The following is a 15,377-nucleotide window of genomic DNA, read 5'->3' on the forward strand; positions in this document are numbered from 1 at the left end:
CTAGCAGCGCGTAAGGATCAGAGCTAAACACTGTTGGGTCTAACAGACAAAGGGAAAACTAGAGGGCAGGGGAAAGAGATGAAAACACACCGAAACAACAACAACAAAAAAAACCAAAACCCAAACCAACCCTTTGGACCTCATCAACATGGCGGGTCTAGGCCGAGCCAGACCTTCTCATCATGGCGTCAGGCACCGCCCTTCCCAACATGGCGCCCGAAACCGACCTTCCCGTCATGGCGCGCGGCCCCGCCCGCTCCGCCGCGGCTGCCGGCGGGAGCAGTTCCGGGTGCCGGTGCGCGCCGGGGGCGGGCGAGGGGGCGGTGTCCTGGCCATGGCCGGCCTGTCGGACCTGGAGCTGCGGCGGGAGCTGCAGGCCCTGGGCTTCCAGCCAGGTCCCATCACCGACACCACTCGGGACGTCTACCGCAACAAGCTGCGCCGCCTGCGGGGCGAGGCTCGGCTGCGCGACGACGAGCGGCTGCGGGAGGAGGCGCGGCCGCGGGGCGCCGAGCGGCTGCGGGAGGAGGCCCGGCTGCGCGAGGAGGCGCCGCTGCGCGCACGGCCCTCCGCGCCCTTCCCGCGGGCGGAGCCCTGGCTCTCCGCGCCGAAGGCGAGCGCGGCCCCCGGCGCCCCGGGGCCTCGCGGCGAATTCGCGGCCTCCGCCGCTCCCTGGGCCGGAAGCCGCGGCCTCTCCTACCCCGCCCACCCCGGGCCGCTGCGGCGCCGCGCTTCCGCCCGGGGCAGCTCGGAGGAGGACGAGGATGCCCGCTCGCCCGACCGAGCCGCCCTGGGCCCGGCCCGCCGCTGGTGGAGCTCGCCCTCCGCCTCTGCGCGGCCGCCCTCCGCGCTCCTGGGCGCCGCCGACGCTCGCCCCGGCCTGAAGGGCGCGCGGACCGGCTCTGCGGGCGCCGGGCGGGCGAGGCCCGAGGCGGGCCGCCGGCTGGAGCGCTGTCTGTCTCGGCTCCTGTTCTGGGCCAGCCTGGGGCTGCTGCTCGTCTTCCTGGGCATCCTCTGGGTGAAGATGGGCAAGCCCTCGGCGCCGCAGGAGGCGGAGGACAACAGTACGTCCCGGGTCGGCCGGCCGGCGCAGGGGAGGGCGCGGGTGCTCGCCCAGACTGTCCTCTCACCTCCACACCCTCGCTGCAGTACTTTGTGCCTCCACTTTATGTTCTTTTCCGCTTCCCCTTCCATCTAATGCGCACCTTGCAGCCGCTGCTAGGAGCAGGTTGAGTTCTTCCCCACCCACTGGCGAGAAGGCTGCACGCCTGCTCTTGACAGACAGGCCCACTCACCGCCTTGTCCCTCTGTTTTTCTACCCTTTTGTTTTCTTGCACTTTTCACACTTGACAGCCCCACTGAAGGCTCCAGATACGCCCCCTGGCCTTCTGGGAGTGAGGGCCTGGTTGTGACGTCCGCACTGTAGCACCAAGGAAAAGGATCGGTCTGTTGGACCACCAGCCTTTTGTGTGTCAAAAGGATGCTAACCCTGCCTGTGGCACATGTGTGGGAGAGCTTTTAAAACTTAAAACTGATACCACTGTAGTGCTTATGACGCTGGCAGCACCCTCGGGCTGTGCTGGAGAGGGCCTGTGAGTCAGGCACTTTACCAGACATCTGTGCCCACACTCAGTTACATGACTCCACATCTCTGGAAGGGTGCAGGAGATTTGTCTCCTGAATAGGTGAGGGGTGGTGTTTCCCAAAAGGGATTCTGCCTGTTACTCTTCGTTCTAACAAAAGAAGAAGAAAAAGAAAGAAAGAAAAAAAAAACCTACTTCACTTTTCATGATATTTACCCCCTCTGGTATAAGGGATCATATTTAGGACCTCACATAGGTTAGACAGGCATGCTGCCGCTGAGCTGCACTCGGCTAACCGACTTTTGAAAACTTTTGAAGCAGGGTCTCCCTTCACTGTCTAGGCTAGCCTTGAACTCCCTCTGGAGTTCAGGATGGCTCTGAACCTAGGATCTTGGCTGTGCTGTCCCTAAAAGCTGGACTTACAAACCTGAGGCACCTGAGGCACCAGACCCAGATCTGTCTGTTACAAATTTAGGTATAAAATGACACTTACTTTCTCGAGTTGCTAACACTCTTTGCAAACCTCTGAGTCAAGGTCACAGCTTCCCACGGTTAGCAGGAATAGCTGAAATACAAGGAAACGCTAAGTCAGTGGCTTCGGTGCTGTGACAAACAGATGTTTGGGTGTGTACAAGTCTGCTGGCCGTGCTGGTGCCCAAGTGACAGCTCTGCCTGGGCCAGTTTATCCGCTCTGGCAACAGTCCTGGCAGAGACTAGCAGAACTGAGCGCCACTGCACTGCACGGGTGCTGTGAGCAGTCGGGATACCACTCCCTGCCTCAGGGGCTTTAAGACGGGCTTTGGGAGCACTTAGCCAAAATTCCTTAGCCTTCCCTCCCATACAGCTTAACTCTTAGCTGTTCTACCTTTGTTTACAGTCTGTCGGACTTCTCTGTATGGTGTCTTGTTTGCGCCTAACTCCCTAAATTAAGCAGGGAAGGCTTTGGTTTGTTTTTATTTATTTATTTATTTATCTGCCCAAGGAGGGCAGAGAGGGTGGGAGTCTCCAGAGCCGGAGTGACAGATATGTTTGCAAGCAGCCAGGTGGGTGCCGGGAATCAGACTCAGGTCCTCTGCAAGAGCAGCTGGCCCTCCTGGTCCCTGGGCCACCCTCCAGCCCCTTGTTTTGTTTCTTGGGACAACATCCTCTCTGTAGCCCAGGCTGGCTTCCAAAGCAGTGGCAATCCCCTGCCTTTGCCTCCTGAGTGCTAGGATTACAGCTATGCACACCCCCTTTGGGAAGGCCCCTGTGATCCCATTTTACAGGTGCTGAAACAGGTGCCAAGAACCCATGGCTGCTCATTTGCAGCTGGAAGGAAGCCCCCGCGCCAGCAACTGTCGATGTCCTGGTCTAGAATGGGGCCCCTCGGACCTTACTGCCCTGTGAGGTGGCACCTGCCTCTCTCTGCCTTCCTGTCAGCCGAGTCTTGCTTCCCCTGGATTTTAAGAAGTGTTGCTTTTTCCTCCATCCCATTTTTAACCTTTGTCTTTTTTTCTTTTTTCTTGGTCTCAGTGAAGTTATTGCCGGTGGACTGTGAGAGAAAAACAGATGAGGTAAGTTTTCTCCGCCTTTTATTACTGCTCCTGAGGACTCAGGCCTTTGCCAAGAGACGAATCTGCCCAGATCATGACAGGATCATTTTCAGGAACAGCTTCCCAGAGCGCACCAGGATCACACCTTATTCTCTGATGCTCGCGTCAAACTCAATTCTGGGAGCACTTGACGTATGTGGGCTCCATGCCTCAGATCCAGCCCTGGGCTTGTTACAGAAGCTCCCCCATCAGAGGGAGTGTTTGAGGCCTTTGGTCTTCTGCCTTAGTTGCTCCAGGGAGCCGGGGTTGGTGAGCACCTTTCCAGCGGCTGGTGTCGGGAGCAGGGCTGCCAGTGTCTGTCTTGCCTTTTCCCTGGTTTACATCCGTCTCTCTGACAACGTTCTGGTTTCTGGGTTGACGCATCATAGGGCCAATTTGAAGCACATGGTGAGGGGAATTAGCACTCTTAGCTGATGATTCGATTTGTTTTATGAAGCCCTCACATTCCCCACAAATAGTGTTTGGGAAGGTGAGTGGCCCTCGGCCCACAAGTCATTTGAACAGTGTTAGTGCACAGCCGGGAAGCCGGTTCTGGGGACAGACAGTCTGAGGGAGATATGAGGCGGTAAATTTTCGGGTCATAAATCCTACCAGGAGGAGGCGTGTGCTGCCAGGGGCCATGACTTTGTTCTCTAATTATTAAGTGTGGGTGCCAGGCCTCTGCAGCCCAGGGGCTAGCAAAGAGATGACAGCTCTGCATTGACTCTTCCCCTTGTTAATGAAGGGCAGCCTGCTCAGACACCCAGTTTGGTCTCCTTGGCTTCTGCTGTGTCCTGTTTGTGGGTGTTTTATGACACCCTTTTATTGCTCTCATCCACCAAGCACTTTTGCTTCCCAGTTGTTCTGCAGAACCAGGCTCATAATAACTTTAATCTGATTTCCATCATAAAACTGGCTGATGACTGGACAGTATGCTCCGGAACAGGCAGCCAAGGAGAGGAACAAATGCAGAAACAAGCAAGCAGAGCTTCCCACGAGGTTCCTCGCCATCTCACGCCTTCTGTATGCCAGTTAGTTAGACAGGGTTGGCAGCTCTAGTCTCTGGTCCTTTGGTCTGTAGAGATGTTAGACCCCAAGTGAAGAGTGTGCCTGCTCCTGGCCTTCCTGTGAGTCCAGACAGACAGACAGACAGACACCCTGCAGGTCCCTGCTAGACTGTGCAGAGCTAGCAAGCTGCACCCTTGAGCTGGCTGGAGCTTTGGGCTTTGGGTTCTAGACACTGTGGATTTGTAAGCAATCCTGCATCTGTGATAGACGACAGAGTCTGGGCCAGATCCACACAAGATTCACTTTCAGGCTGTTTTGGGCACCTTTGGCCTTGGTGGGCCCAGGAGCCCGCAGGCAGGACCTACTTTCAGGCCCCACTGAAGTTCCTGCTGAGTTCCTCTGGGTGCCCTTAGTTCACCCAAAACCTGACAAGCATTTAAGTATCAAATAAGTGTTGTTAATCTTCTCAGCAGCAAAGGATTCTGGTACTGTGTTCTTCTTCCTACTTCTGCTGTGGAGAATTCAGGGGCAGGCTGAGACTGGAAGTGTCGTCTTCATCAGGCCATCTTCTTGTCTGGCGCTGTCTGTTTCCTCTGGCTTATACGTAGGTTCACAAGGAGTCCCCACTGCAGTCCTTCCTCAGGCAGGGCCTCAAACTGCCCGCCCGCTGTCACTGACATTGTGCCCTCCAATCTCTGCCAGCCTCGGTGCCACTCCTTGCTCTTCCTCCCAAGAACTCGGGCTAGAGCCGTGGGTGGACGTTGCTTTGTTACTACACTGTCCAGTTACCCAGCACCTCTCTCCCCGCCAGCGCTCTGCAGACCTGTTTCTGTCATATAAAACTGGGAGGTAGGGGCTGGGCGTGTGGCTCGGCTGGTAGAGTGACGTCATGCACCAGGCCCTGGGCTCCGTGTCCAGCACTGCTTAGAGCAGGCATGGTGGCACCCGCCTGTAGTCCTGCCACTCAGCAGGTAGAGACAGGAGGGCCAGAACGAAAGATCATCCCTAGCTACATGGCCAGTTCACTGCCGGCCTGGTCTATGTCTTAGAAAAGGAACCAAGAACCGCCCCCCTAACATTTAGAGGTGTTCCTTGCTGTCCAGATGGACATGCAGTGTGGCTGCAGACAGACAGACCATGACCTGTGTCCCTGCTCTTCAGTTCTGCCAGGCCAAGCAGAAGGCGGCCTTGCTGGAGCTGCTCCATGAGCTGTACAACTTCCTGGCCATTCAAGCAGGTGAGTAGCCACGAAGGCCCCTGGTCAGCCAGGCCAAGACGCCCCCCACTCCTGGGCCGCAGCTTCCCACCCAGCACCCAGACATGCCATTTCAGGCACCGTGGGGGTGCAATGCAGGCCTGGATCTCGCTTCTCTCTCTTTTTTTTAAAAATTTTTTTATTAATTTATTCTTGTTACATTTCAATGGTTATCCCATCCCTTGTATCCTCCCATTCTTCCCTCCCTCCCATTTCCCCCTTATCCCCACCCCCTATGACTGTTCCTGAGGGGGATTTCCTCCCCCTGTATATGCTCATAGGGTATCAAGTCTCTTCTTGGTAACCTGCTTTAAAGGTCCACAAACATGGGCCTCTCAGCAGGTGTAAGTCCTGCCCCATCATGCTCTGGGGCCTTGTGTTGGTCAAGGGACTAGACCTTGTAAGGCCTCTGGACCACACGCACTGGTCCCAGGTCTGGTCCTTGCTTGTAGGAGAGCCCCGGGTGGTTTGTGGGCCGCCTGAGGTAGAGATGCTCTCCTTCACACTGCGTCTGAGTCTCTGTCCCCCACCCCGCCTTCCAGATTTGATCCTGGCTTATGCCATCAAAGGTCCTGGCACCTGCTGCCTTCAAGGCAAAGGCTGTCGTCTCAGTGAGGCTGGCAGGGACTGTGAAACACACCTCCTTTATCCTGTTTAAGTATGGCGTGACTGCCAGGGCCCTCCTGCCTGCAGGCTGCTTGTCCTCTTAGGACAGTGGGCCACACCCTGCAGGAAGCACAGTAACATAGCTACATCTATAAAGGCAGTACTATGCCAGCACCAGCCGGCCTGGGTGTATGCATGCAGCGAGGGGCAGGCAGGAGAGTGGTAGGGGTGTGGGCGCCAGATCACAGGAGCCTGGTCCTGCAGCCAGAGGGCTAGGAAGGGAGGTGCTGAGCCAAATGGGAGCCAGAGGGTGACCGCTCAGCAGCTGAGTGGTGCTGCGTCATAAAGCAGAATCGTCTATAAGTCTCACTGACAGCTCTGGCATGGAAAGGGGACAGAAGCAACCAATCAGGAGGCCGTTGGGGTGCCATGCCAGGGCAAGGCTAGTCCAGGTGTGGCAGGGGGTGCAGAGCAACTGCTGCTGGCCTCAGAGAACACTGGGCCACGAGCAGTGTTGTGTAGGAGGCTTTGGCTGTGCTGGGGACAAGCCCTTCACCCAGTGCGCGCGCGCACACACATATGTCTGGGCTAGGCTCAGTCCCCGTGGTGTTCGGCGTGAGTATCACATACCTATGCTGCCCCTGCAGAGCCTGGCAGGAAGCCCTGGCGAGGAGGGCCAGCAGCTATGGCAGGCCTTAGATCTGTGGGGGCCTCTCAAGAGGTGGTCCTTCGCCCAGGCCCTGAAGGCTGCCAGGACAAGCGCCCCAGAGTACTTAGGGGAGCTGCCCTTGGGCTGTCGGCTGGCGCCCCACAGACATCTTCCCCGAGTCCCTTCTGGACGTCCTCCCCAGGGTCCCTCCTGGACGTCCCTCCCTAGGGTCCCTCCTGGACGTCCCTCCCCAGGGTCCCTCCTGGACGTCCCTCCCTAGGGTCCCTCTAACAAGGGGCTTGGCTCCTAGATTCCAGCGTGCGTCCAGATCAGAGTGCCTGTGCTGGCCAACCTGCTGCCTCTCCTTTCTCAGACCATGTGTATTTATAGTGCCATTCCGGTACCTTCCACAGCGCTCTTTCTGATCCTTCTAGGGATCAGCCGCAAACAGACTTTGGCATTGGGCTGCTTTTCAGTCATTTAATGCAAATGGCTGCTCGGCTTCGCAGGTCAGGTTTTAATGATCTGGAATCGATCCAAGCTAAGTGGCTTTTGATCTTGCTGCAGTGAGGGTGCCCCCCAGGAGCTGGGTGCCGCTGGGCCACATGCTCCCAGTTGGAGCTGACGGCTTGATCCTCACTATTTTTAGGCCATTTCAGAGTAGCGCTGTTTTTTTTTTTTTTTACCTTCTTCTCTGTGTTTGACTATGTCTTTCCCCCCTCCTAGGTAATTTTGAGTGTGGCAATCCGGAGAAGCTAAAAAGCAAGTGCATCCCTGTTCTGGAGGCTCAGGAGTACATAGCTGTGAGTAGGCTGCAGGCTGCGCCCTGCCTGGGACCTACGGCTTCCTGTGGCCTTGTCCAGCCCTGCAGGGGGTTTCCCTTCCTTGTTTTGTGTTTGCTTTGTGGCTTTTGTTTTCTTTCTTTTAAATTTAGTGGAGCGTTGGGTTACTATGGAGGGGACTGCGCCCCAGGCTGGCCCTGCTGAGTGTGGTGCCATCTGAGGCCCCATCACCAGCTGAACGGCAGGGGCAGGCAGCCCCTTCTTCAAGGGACCTCAAGGGGGCCTCAGGCCTGCCCCATCTCTGTCACCGTCCCCACTTCCCCAGTCAGTGGGAGGCACATGTGCTCTGCCCTCCGTGTCCTGTCCCCTTGTGACTCCTTCCGGATCCTCAGCTCCCCTTTGCCTTTCTTCGTGCCTCTCCATGGCACAGCTATGTCACCTCAGCGCTGGCAGGTGCTCAGTCCCATTTCAGGGATGAGGAGACCGAGGTCCGGAGTGGCCGGGAGTTTGTGAGGCCACACAGCCGGGGCTGCTTGTCATCCCGCTCCAACCCTGGCGCAGGTGCCAGCTGTGCCTGCTTCAGCCTTTGCATGATGCCTTTCCTGCCGCCTCAGACCTGCATTGTTTCCTGCTGTGCCCGCAGCTCTCCGCACTCCCGCTTGCCCTCCCTTTGCACAGGGCTTGCCGGGGCTTTGGCAATCAGGCCTCAGAATAAAGTCCTGGCAGCGGCGCCTGGGGCAAAGCTAACCCCATCTTCCACCCCACAGAACGTGACCAGCAGCCCCTCTGCAAGGTTTGAGGCTGCGCTGACCTGGATACTGAGCAGCAACAAGGACGTGGGCATCTGGTGAGTGCAGGCAACTGTCACAGGATGGCCACTGTCCTCACCCGAGCCAGCAGGGGCAGGAGAGCAGCCCCGCCCACTCCAGGTGCTGGGGTACAAGCCTGCCGCCCTGCCGCCCTCCTTCCTGTAGCTGCCTCCTGCTACCTCTGGGGAAGGAGATTCCCGGGGCGCGACTTGTCCTTTATGCGTGACGCCCTTCTGTTCCTTGGTTCTACTTAGTATGGACATGAAATACCATGTTCTATTGTGACAGGCAGTTGTGCTGAGTCTTCATCCCGGCAGATGGCATCCCCCTTTGGGGGAAGGTGGCCCCCTGCCTGTGCCGAGCCGTCCTGGCCTGCAGAAGGCGCGGGACCACAGTCCTCTCCAAGGCTCTTTGTCAGCATGTCTGTTCAGTGCCAGCTCCTGATACTGACACACACTCCACACTCTGGGGTTTTGTTCCCTTCTTCCCTAATCTTCCCAGATTACTAATCCCATCACAGTGCGGCCAGCGCGGCCCCTCGGGCAGCTCAGCCTACAGCTCGGTAACTAGATGCATGGCACGATTAAGATGCGTGGCTTAAACGCAGCTGCCCTGAGCGCCCGAACGATTTTCCTGCGTGGGGAAAGGCAGAGGAGAATGCGGATTTTCCCCTCCACAGCACTCACTGGAGCTGCCAACACAGAAGAGTGATGACACTCGCCTTTTCCTGCTGGGGAGGCAGCTGGGAGGGTGGCTGAGCAAACGCAGACAGCCAGTGTTGAAAACGGGGCACAAGGAGCGGGGCATCACACAGCAGCCATTGCAGAGAGAGAGTGGTGTGCGCACACAGTCCCTGAAGGGCCTCCGCGGCCTCCCTCTCTGGCCGCTGGGCTGGAGGCATGGTGGCAGGGCTCTGGCCCCTGAGTGCCTGCTGGTTCCCAGTTGCCATGGGCCTCCCGGGTGCTGCCTGATCTTTACACCTAAACAGCTTTTGTGCCTGCTCCTTGAGGAAGAAAAGTGCACCCTCCCAGGTTCTGTCTTCAGTTCGGGCCACATGCTTGCAAAGCCAGGGATTCAGTAAACACCCCCTTCTCTATGCTGGGAGGTGGGGATCCAATTTACAGCTTAATCTCCTGCACGCTGAGAGAGGCTGTCAGAGGCCCAGCAGAGGGGACGCCACTTCAGCGGCAGGGGTTCACGCTTGCTGCCATCTTTAAAGCTTCGTTCTTTCTAAGTAGGCAGTGTGGGAAACTGCAGGAAAGAGCACCCGCAGGATTGCAGGCTGCTCTGAGCAGTAGAGACCTCTGGCCCCACCCGTCCCCTCGCCTCTGGGCTGACATGGGACTTAGTTCACAGCCCATGTCTTGTTTCAGGCTGAAAGGGGAAGACCCATCTGAGCTGGTGACAACGGTGGACAAAGTGGTCTGCCTAGAGTCTGCCCGGCCCCGGATGGGCATTGGCTGCCGCCTGAGCCGGGCCCTCCTCACTGCTGTCACCCACGTGCTCATCTTCTTCTGGTGTAAGTCCTCACTGCCCACCATGCTTTCCTGTCCCTTCCTACCCTGCTGCCTGCCAGCGACCCGGCTCAGCAGCTGCCTGGGCATGAGGGCCCTGTAGGAGTCAGTCTTTGCTGCTTCCAGTGGCCAGTCAGGGCCCCAGGTCACACACAGCTCCATGCAGCAGGGCTGTGGCACCGTGGCCTATTTACTCCAGGAAGCTGCAGACATCTGCGAGATGAGTAAGATCAGGGAGGGAAGGGGAGCCTGCCGTCTCCTTCCAGCAGCACCCTGAGGTGTCACTAAGAGGACAGGGCTGGGGCCTGGGGACAGCCAGGCACAGATCACGGCCACCCTACGCAGTGCCTCCCTGTGCGAGCTGTCAGGCTGGTACTGACTACACAGCGTCTCAGCATGCAGAGGCCTGGCATGCGTGTGTGTGCAGCACAGGCCGCAGCCCGTGAGGCAGGGATGATGTAGGTACCCGGGACACCCTAGGTGACAGCAGCTGGAGAAACAGTAGCCTGTCCTTGCTCAGTAGCTGCTGCTCTGTTCCAGGCCTGGCCTTCCTGTGGGGGCTGCTGATCCTCCTGAAGTACCGATGGCGAAAGCTGGAGGAGGAAGAGCAGGCCATGTATGAGATGGTGAAGAAGATTATAGGTACGTGCCCCTGGAGGAGGGGCCCAAGCCCGCTGCTGGGCTGCCGCTGACCCTGGCTCTCCCACAGACGTGGTTCAGGACCACTATGTAGACTGGGAGCAGGACATGGAACGCTACCCGTACGTGGGCATCCTGCACGTGCGAGACAGCCTCATCCCCCCTCAGAGCCGGTGAGTCCTGCTGCTGGGCGAGGCTGGGATGAGCCGCCGAGACCCACGAGAGAGTTGGGGGGATGTGGGGAGCACAGCATCAGCAGGCCTGGGAGGGGGGAGAGCACAGCGTCAGCAGGCCTGGGGGGGGAGCACAGCATCAGCAGGCCTGGGGGGGAGCATATCATCAGCAGGCCTGGGGGGCGGAGCACAGCATCAGCAGGCCTGGAGGGAGGGAGCACAGCATCAGAAGGCCTGGTGGGGAGCACAGCATCAGCAGGCCTGGAGGGAGGGAGCACAGCATCAGCAGGCCTGGAGGGAGGGAGCACAGCATCAGCAGGCCTGGTGGGGAGCACAGCATCAGCAGGCCTGGAGGGAGGGAGCACAGCATCAGCAGGCCTGGAGGGAGGGAGCACAGCATCAGCAGGCCTGGGGGAGGGGAGCACAGCATCAGCAGGCCTGGGGAAGGAGGACAGCATCAGCAGGTCTTGAGGAGGGGAGTACAGCATCAGCAGGCCTGTTGGGGGCAAGCACAACTTCACAGGCTGCTCAGGGTCAGTTTGCCTAACCTCCTGTAAATGCCTGCGCCCCCTGTTGCCAGCTTGGCTCTGTGGCAGGAGAGCCAGACATGAGGAGTAGGGCATCAGCCACCCCTCTCCAGGCTGTGCCAGCTTGGGCACTAGCCACTGTGCTGTGGCCTGGTCCCCTCACTGGCTCCACTGCAGAGGGCCTCTTGTTCCTGTAAGTCAGGCCCAATGTAGCAGGCTCTGCTCCTGTCTGATGTCCACCGTCCCCTGCTTGTGGACGCTGTCAGCAGGCTGGTGCCTCGCCACCGCTGACAGAGGAGAGGTGCTTCCAGGCACTGTGTCCCGAGCAAGAGAAAACCTCCCAGCAGCCTTTGAGAACACTCCTCTTGGGGTCCCATGGACCAGCATCCATTTGTCTTGAGTTGGTGACAGGCAGGTGGTGGGGTGGGGAGAGCTTTTCAGACCTGTGTCACTGGGTGGTGGGGATGGGCATCCGACAGGGTCCTCTCTGGTGTCAGCACACTGAAATGTTCTCTGGCTGTCACCTGCCACGTGATGCTCAGAAGTTGCACACTCACTTCCTGGTGCTCAGGTGGCCCACAGACCTCAGGACAGTGGGAGGCCCATGCATGGGTGCTGTGGTAGCGTTCTGTGTGGCCGCCACCGTCTGTGCAGCCCGGGGATTGGAGGAGGAGAGCATTTGTTTTCTTTGAAACAAAATCTTACTTTGTAGCCAAGGCAGGCCTTGAACTGATCATCTTCTCTGGGTAGCTACCTGAGTGCTGGGGTCACTGGCAGCTACTTTGCCCTGCCTATGGGTCCTTTCAGCTGGCACTGCTGCGGGCACGAGGCTCACTGGCAGCCACTTTCCTAGTGAACAGAGGTCCTGGCTGCTCTCCAGACATGTGCGTGCATTTGGCAGCAGCTGGGTTCCATGTCCTCACAGGCTGCAGGCAGGGAGTCCCTGCCCACAGGGGGCCACTGCTGCTCTGGGTCCTCAGGTGACACCAGCTGGCTTGCCACCTCCCAGAGAAGCCATTTGCTGCACCCAGGCTCCTGCCTAATTCTTGGCCCCGCTGTGAGTTGCAGCACCAGCCTGCCGGAGCCTCTTCCTCATACAGCGGGATTGCACAGCCTTGTAGAGGGCTGCCCGTGCTCCCCACAGATGTGTGCTCATCACTTACTTGCACTGTGGAAGTGGAGACCCAGCATCCACGCCCTGGTGGAGTGTTAGAGCAAGAGAATCACGTGACACTGGGCAGGGCAGGTCCTGGAGGAAGGGAACAGGTTCCTTGAAGCCTGCTGGGCCAGTCCAGGTGCAGGGGCACTGCTGTGCTGTTGGCTCTTTCACTGGCCTGAGAACGACACACATTCCCGTAAGAACACCAACCAGAGCTGGCCTGGCAGACTGCAGCCATGTCACCCAGACATCACAGGCTGCCTTAGTGCGTAGCTGACCCTAGGGCTCTGAGCCACTGGTTAGCCAGGTAAGGGTGCACTTGGGGGACCGGTGGGAGATGTAAAGAGCTGGCAGGGAGCTGATTGGAGCCACTGGTGGGTCGCCCCTTGCTGATGAGGTACTGTTTCCTGCTTCCTCAGGGGCCCAGCTTGAGGTTGGCATCTCATCTTTGAAGCTTTTTCTTTTAGTTTATAGCAGTGGCCTGGCCATCCTGCTAAACAGTCTGAGGTGATCCGATTCCAGAAAGGCCCCACCCCACCTCCTGGATCACCTCCCTGGAGGCTGTGCTGCCTCCACACGCTCACACCTGCCTGTGCTCTTTCCATTCACATTGGGGAAGATTAGGACACCACTGGGGAAGACATAAAAGCACCCCTTCATGGTCCTGGAACCTTTTGGCTGGGAGGGGGACCCACAGAGTAAGGATGGGCCCCTGGCTCTGACTTCCAAAGATAAATGCTCTTTGCTCAGAGGCTTTACTTGTCCCCGCCCCTGCACTGCTGTGGGTTTGGACTGCTCTGATTAGCCAAGAGGGCGCACTCAGATGGGCCCCCACAGTGTAGGGTAAGCTAAACAGGGCCCTGGGTGCCCACCACTGCAGCCCCTTAGCTCCTTACCAAGGCTTGTGAAATCCCAGTACACCACTCCACAGTTGTGTTGGTGCCTGGCAACAGGTGTGCTCCTGGGTAAGTGAAGTTAGCCACGCCCCTCTCCTGGGAAGGGTGGACATGGTGCCAACCTGACCCTCTCACTGCAGGCGGCGCATGAAGCGAGTGTGGGACCGTGCTGTGGAGTTTCTGGCTTCCAATGAATCCCGGATCCAGACTGAGTCCCACCGCGTGGCCGGCGAGGACATGCTGGTGTGGAGATGGACGAAGCCTTCCTCCTTCTCTGACTCTGAGCGATAGAACAGCCTGCTCCAGCCAGCCAGCCTGGCCTGGCCACCCAGCTGGGCGTGGGCACAGACCTTTGGTGCTCTTTCACACCTGCCTTGATTGCCCTCCTGGTCTCAGCTCTGGGACGCATGGGCTTCCGTAGGGTAGCAGGGAGAACGGGGTGAGACCCCCCCACTCTATGCCAGTCTTCCTGGGAGGGGAGAAGGGCTTGTTCTCCCTGGATAGAAAGATGGGGGCAGTGGCTGGGATCCTAGAGGTCTGCACACAGCCAGACAGCAGCCAGGGATCCTGAGGCCCCTCGCTTGGGAGCTGGGTCGGGTGGTGGGCTGGGGAGCAGGGGCCAGGGAGCGCGTGGTCCTTGTGCCTTTGCAGTGTTGCCAGGGAGCTTGAGGGGGAGGGGAGGAATCCTGTCCTGCTCTTTCATGGGCCTCTGTGTCCAGAGAGGAAGATGTTAGAAGTTAGAACCAGCTGTAGGGGACAGAACAGAGGTGGCCAGGGTCCAGCCACAGCTGCCTGGACCTAAATGTTCCTCAGAGCCCTAAGCCAAGGTGGGGCCTCAGCCTCCTGCCAGGCTCATCACCTTTTTTTTTTTTTTTTTTTTTTTTTTTACTGTGACAGCCCTCTCCTGGCGGTTTAGCCAGAACAGGTGGGGTGCAGCATCATGGCTGCACACTGCCCCCTGCAGGCCACATGGAGCAGTGTGGGCCATTAGCCCTCTGTGCAGTGGAGGACCTGCTCCAGAAACACCCAGCGGGGGGCCTCATTAGCTGAGCGCAGGCTCCCCAGCAACTCCTCCAGCTGGTCTCTCCCACCACAGGGCAGCCGGAGGAGAGCCGGGCCAGGTGAGGCACAGCTGCCTCCAGAAGACGCAGACGCCCTCTTGGACCTATGGCCCTACTCTTTCTTGCTAAAGCACCTCTCTGTGTTTAGCAATACACTCATGCCCATGTGTCTGGGTGGTCGGCAGGACTGCAGGCTGAGCGGGTGCCCGTGGCAAGGCCTGGTCTCAGGATCAGGCTCCAGCTAGAAGGCTTTTGTATTGCGGGTAAAACTGTTGGGAGAATAAAATATTTATTGAAAGTGGATGTGGTTTTGTCCATAATGCTTCGTCTTTCTCCCCAAAGCAATGGTGAATAGCGAGGCCTGCCCAGGCCATGGGCTTCAGGTAAGTCCCTTAAAGCCGTGTGAGCACCTGTCCTGCGGGGAAGCCTTGTGGACTCTACAGCCCGTGGGTTGAGAACTGCTAGGCCCCAGTCCCAAGGTTCCCAGGGGGTCCGAGTAGGCCAGGAAGGGGGAAGGAGCCAAGGGACGCTGCATGGAACTGGTGACGCCCGGGAAGGAGGCATGCTTCCTACCTCCAGGCCCGGCCATCAGGGTTGGGCAGGTGGGCACAGGGTTGGCAAGGGGGTGCTTCCAGGAAACAATGGGAACACCTTAGGCCCCCCAAGGCTAGGGGCCCAGAGACAAGGCAGCCTCCTAACCGTGCTCTGTGGGTACAGCCAGTCTTAGCCACCTTCCTCTCCACACTTAGCCCACCTGTGTGGACACTGGCACCTGCACATGCTACACAAACCTGGTGGGTGAGCTGTGGAGGGGCCCAGCACACAACTCAGGAAGAAGCCAGCCTGCCCACCTGTCCCTCCTCTGCCTCTGTGGAAGATTTTCCTGGCAGGTTTGGTCTGAAGTGGTGAGAAAGCTAGCCCAGCTCTATGGCTGGGAAGGAGAGCAGAAGCCAGGGGGGACATTAAAGGAAGCAACAAAAGGCCACAGAGCCTGGCGCTCACAGCAGCGCAGCCCGCCAGGACCGTGTCGGTTCTGTGCAGCCTTGTAACTGCTTGCTGAGGACAGCCTAGGGTCATGGTGTTAGTCAGAGGGAGGCATCCGTGTAACAAGGCTGTGACCTAGGAAGTCAGTCTGTCCCTCTCCC

General features: G+C 58.4%; 1 protein-coding gene across 1 annotated transcript; it reads left to right on the plus strand.

The window, feature by feature from the left end:
• LEMD2 (LEM domain nuclear envelope protein 2) lies at positions 1-14,535 on the plus strand. Its single transcript, XM_084754710.1, has 9 exons — positions 1-1,064; positions 3,096-3,136; positions 5,324-5,399; positions 7,399-7,475; positions 8,222-8,301; positions 9,637-9,782; positions 10,318-10,419; positions 10,487-10,589; positions 13,312-14,535. The coding sequence occupies exons 1-9, from the start codon at positions 149-151 to the stop codon at positions 13,460-13,462; spliced, it is 1,692 nt and encodes a 563-aa protein (XP_084610836.1). The 5' UTR covers positions 1-148; the 3' UTR covers positions 13,463-14,535.
• Positions 14,536-15,377: the final 842 nt, after the last annotated feature.

Source organism: Acomys minous (assembly GCF_964271855.1).
Source record: "Acomys minous genome assembly, chromosome: 13".
In the NCBI taxonomy this organism is placed as follows: Eukaryota; Metazoa; Chordata; class Mammalia; order Rodentia; family Muridae; genus Acomys; species Acomys minous.